The sequence below is a fragment of the Populus nigra genome, chromosome 11, assembly GCF_951802175.1.
Source record: "Populus nigra chromosome 11, ddPopNigr1.1, whole genome shotgun sequence".
Lineage (NCBI taxonomy): Eukaryota > Viridiplantae > Streptophyta > Magnoliopsida > Malpighiales > Salicaceae > Populus > Populus nigra.
The window spans coordinates 553557-558645 of NC_084862.1; the positions used below are offsets into that span (position 1 = coordinate 553557).

Consider the following 5089-nt stretch of genomic DNA (forward strand, 5'->3'; position numbering starts at 1 on the left):
TAACTAGGGTGAGCTTCTATTGAACGTGCACTGGCTTGTTTCCTTGAACAGGCTATTGCTTTGATTTTATCCTTTTGTTTATTTGCATATAATGTCATGAATTTGCAAGTACAACATTGTTTTCGGATTCAGGAATTATTTGGAAAAATTAGTAAGTATTATTCAGCCCAATGGTACTATCTCTGCCTCCATGAATATGCAGACGAAGGATCCAAGGATTAGGCTCACATCTTGTTGAATCTACTTAAAAACCAAAAAAAGAGCAAATTCTTACGAAGTTGAATCTACTGAATGATCAATCCATTATAAAACAGTATTTCCTCACGCACTTACAACCCATGAACACAATCTATAGCAAATTACAACATTTATTTTTCAAGAAGACAATCGAAGAAAGTTGGCCAAAACCCAACAAAGCCCGCCTTGGTAACCTATAATTTCTACAAAGCTGATCATATAATCACATTAACTGCATGTGTGTGAGAATATATCTTCCAAACTTGTTGTGTAAAATTCCTTTGGCAAAGGAGGCCAATTAGTTGCAAGCTCCGAAGAGATTCTTCCCATTGTAGGTCGGGATTGCGGATTGGGATGCAAGCATGCGAGTGCTATCTTCATGATATGGACAACACCCTCTGCTGCTCCTTTTTTAGGAAGCGAGATGCGTTGGTCAAGCACATCCTTCAACAATGTCTGTTGAGAAATCGGTGGCTTCGAAGATGATGCGGAAGATGCTTGTGATGAGATTGTGGAGATGAGATCGCCTGGGTGCCTTCCCATCATCACTTCCATTGTTACCACTCCGAAGCTATAGACATCACATTTTTCAGTCACTTTCATCGTGTAAGCTAGCTCTGCCAAAAAAAATTGGTCATGCTGTGTTTTTATCACATAGTTGATAGAAATAAAATTGAAAAAAAATTTACTTAAGTATTTATAATATAAGCTAAAAACATACTATTATAGGAACTTAATGTTGAAGTAAAGCTACGCACCTGGAGCAGTATATCCAAAAGTACCTGCAAATGAGGTCCAATTGGATGAGTCAGGCATCAACATTCTAGCTGTGCCAAAGTCAGAGACATGTGCCTCATATTCCAAATCCAGAAGGACATTATTGCTGGTAATGTCTCGATGAATGATCGGAGGAGAGCAAGAATGGTGTAGATAGGATAAAGCCCCAGCCATCCCTTTCACAACATTTAGCCTTTTCATCCAATCGAACTCAATTGTTTGTTCCTCACTGGTTATAATCTTTCTCAAGCTTCCTCTTTCAATGAACTCATAAACCAAAAAAGAATGCTTTGCATGTGAGCAAAATCCATACATTTTCACAATATTTCGATGTCGAATATTTGCCAACACACAAACTTCCTTTTCAAAAGCTTTAGAATCGGACAACTTTTCTGTTTGTGACCGGTGAAGTTTCTTCACAGCAACCACCTGTTCTGTTGGCATCACGGCTTTATAAACAGTTCCATATCCTCCTTCGCCAATGCAGTAGTTGGAGTTGAATTCCTCTGTAGCTTCGACGATATTCTCATACAACTTCTTCCCATCATGGCCCAATATCGTGAATATGTTTCGATCTTGTTCATTTTCTGGCTCAGCTTTTCTCTTCCTAGTTCTTTGGCGGAGAATGAATAAAGCTCCAATCACAACAATCACTGAGAGTAAGCTTCCTAAAAGAGGGAGTACAATCAAAATAACAAGTTTGTTGCTATTTCTCTTAACAGTTCTGCTGCTTTCTGGAAGATTGCATGGCTTTAGACCACTGGCGTTGCCACATATACCCATATTATCCCTTAATGCCTCAAATGAAGCGTTGTGGAAGGCTTTGATATCGGGAATGGGGCCTTGTAGCTTATTGGATGATATATCCACAACTGTCAAGCTTAATAAATCTTTGAAAGAGCGCGGAATCAATCCAGAAAGCATGTTGTGAGAGACATTCAGAGTTTCCAACATTTGCAGTTGCCCAAGTTGCCACGGTATCTCTTGAGCTAAGAAATTGCAACTAAGATCAAGATCTTGAAGAGAACGCAGAAAGCCTATCTCCTGTGGAATGCTATTTGTAAATTTATTATCACTGAGATTCAGCAACAATAAATTTGAGCACTCTCCAAGTTGTTTTGGAATCGATCCACTTAGATTATTAGATGCTAAATCAAGGATTTTGAGAGAAGAAAGCATCTTGATGTCTGAAGGAATGACACCTGAAAGATGGTTGTTGCTAAGAGTAAGGCTGTACAACAGCTTCAACCCCCCTAATTCTTTTGGGATGGTTCCTTCTAAGTGATTTGATGTCAGATCAATCGATTGTAACTGAGTAGCCTTCCCGAGCTCTGCTGGTATCTGCCCAGAAACATTATTGTTTGAGATTTTAAAGCTCGTTATGTTACGATAATCTCCCCATTTCAAAGAAAGCTCGCCATAAAAATTATTGTAACTCAAATCAACATAATCCAATTGTGGATAGATGCCAAAATCGTCAGAAATATTTCCTGTCAATTGATTCCTATCAAGTCTTAGTCGGTGTAAACCGGTACAGTTTTTCAAGCTTTTCGGGATGGAACCGGAGAAATAGTTGTTGGCAGCGGTAAGATTTTCCAATACTCCTCCATGGCATACCTCTTGTGGCAAATGACCCGTGAATTCATTGTCAGACAAGCTCAAAAACTTTAAATGGGTGAGATTGTTCATCTCTAGGGGCAATGGGCCTTGAAGTTTATTCTTCACGAAGCTTAATTTCTCTAGAGATTTAAGTTGTCCTATTTCTGAAGGAACATATCCAGATAAATTATTCTGACCCAGACCAAGTGTAGTGAGCATGGTCATGTTCCAGATAGAAAGAGGAATAGGACCAGAAAGTTTGTTACTCTCTAGATAAAGTATGGAAAGGTTTCTCAAATTCCCAATGGAATTAGGGATCTCACCCGTGAAAATATTACTTGACAAGTCAAGTTCATTGAGAGACTCTAGCAATCCAATTTCTTGAGGAATGAAACCAGAGAGCTTGTTATCCAAAAGATTGAGAAATGATAGGTTTCTCAAATTCCCAATGGAATTAGGGATTTCACCAGTTAAAATATTATTTGACAAGTTAAGTTGATTAAGAGACTGTAGCAACATAATTTCTTGAGGAATGGGACCGGAGAGTTGGTTTCGATTAAGGAAAAGCCAAGACAACTTGGTCAAGTTTCCAATGGAATAAGGAATTCCACCAGTTAAAACATTACTTGACAAATCAAGTTTATTGAGAGATTTTAGCAACCCAATTTCTTGAGGAATGAAACCAGAGAGTTTGTTACCTCCAAGAAAGAGCACGAATAGATCTTTTAAATTTCCAATGAAATTAGGGATTTCACCAGTTAAAATATTATATGACAAGTCAAGTTGATTGAGAGACTCTAAAAACATGATTTCTTGAGGAATAGAACCAGAAAGCTTGTTACCCCAAAGAAAAAGTAGAGATAGGTTTCTCAAATTTCCAATAGTTGAGGGGATTCCACCAGTTAAAACGTTGCTTGACAAGGTAAGTTGATTAAGAGATTCTAGCAACCCAATTTCTTGTGGAATGAAACCAGAAAGTTTGTTGCTCCAAAGAAAGAGTATGGATAGATTTCTCAAATTTCCAATAGAAGAAGGGATGGGACCAGAGAGTTGGTTTTGAAAAAGGTAGAGCAAAGATAAGTTTCTCAAGTTTCCAATTGAATTTGGGATTCTACCACTTAAAACATTAATTGACAAGTCAAGTTGATTAAGAGTTTCTAGCAAACAAATTTCATGAGGAATAAAATCAGAGAGTTTGTTTTCACATAAACTTAACAAACTGAGACTTTTCAAGAAGCCTATCTCAGATGGGATACTTCCCGTGAGCTCATTATCACACAAGTTCAACTCAATAATTTTGGATAGATTACCAATTTGTGATGGAATAGTTCCGGAAAGAGAATTCTTCCGAAGGTCAAGAATGAGAAGATTGGGGAAGGATGAGAAGTTGAAATCATAAAGGGTACCTCTCAAACGAAAACTCTGAAGCGTCAAGTTGGTGACACTTCCAGAATTGTCACAATTGATTCCAATCCAATTAATGCAAGGGCTGATGCCGACCCAAGAAGACAAGAGGGACTGGCTTTGACTGTCAAGACTTGCTTTCCACTTGAGAAGAGCCTCAGCTTCTGTAAATTTACCTCCAGCAACTTTGTATTTGGCAGCACTAGCAGTCGTACCAAATATTGGAGTTGCAGAGGAAGTATGATCAGCAAAAGCAAAGAAAGGAGAAAAGTAGAACATGTGAAGAAGAACAAAGAGGTGGAGAAAGAATGAGGAGAATGGTTTGTGCAGTAAGGACGTCATGGTGTGTTTTCCAGAGATACAGTATATGGCTTGCTATGGTAGATGGAGATGCTAGGCTACATGCAGTGGTATTTATAGAATGGAAAACATCATTGGAATCCTCTTTTTTTTTTTAAGTTCATGGAATATTACAAATATTGTGGGCTCTCCTTTCTAATGTGCAAGTCTTGGCAGTGTTGACTTGCTTTTTGTGAATTTGATTGATTGCCTAATTGTTCAATCAAATGAATATTCCCTGTAACAGACGTGAGCCATGAACCAATGCTTAACCAAATCAGATAGATAAGGCACTGTATATTTTCTTGTCAAGAACAGCTTCAAACTTGGCCAAAAGGCAAACACATGTAACCCGATCGAGGAGTTAAGATTTTGAATAAATGTGATATTATGGGCTCTCCTTTCAACTTGTGATCGTGTTCAATAGCTTAATATATAGACCTCGCAACCAAATAAAAAACCATGGTTGATCCATCATAAAATTACCTTCATTGAGCTTAAATATTAGACAGTGTATTAATTTTTTATTTAAAAAAAAAAGAACACTCGTTGGATATTTCTTGTAATTAATAAACATGAGACACATGCATGTCGGTTCCTGATTCATGCAGCTACACACAGACCCCTTCCGGCGAGAACGTTCACAATGAATGGCATGATCTATATTATTTGGTTAATTATAAAAAATTTGTGGTTTAAATAATAGATCCCATTAATTACTGAGGTCTGACCT

The 5089-nt window shown here is 37.7% G+C and overlaps 1 protein-coding gene across 1 annotated transcript; it reads right to left on the reverse strand.

Moving 5' to 3' along the window:
* Positions 1-285: 285 nt before the first annotated feature.
* LOC133668295 (probable leucine-rich repeat receptor-like protein kinase At1g35710) lies at positions 286-4442 on the reverse strand. The gene is made up of 2 exons (XM_062088071.1): positions 996-4442; positions 286-854 (listed from the first exon to the last, which is right to left on the reverse strand). The coding sequence occupies exons 1-2, from the start codon at positions 4357-4359 to the stop codon at positions 466-468; spliced, it is 3753 nt and encodes a 1250-aa protein (XP_061944055.1). The 5' UTR covers positions 4360-4442; the 3' UTR covers positions 286-465.
* Positions 4443-5089: the final 647 nt, after the last annotated feature.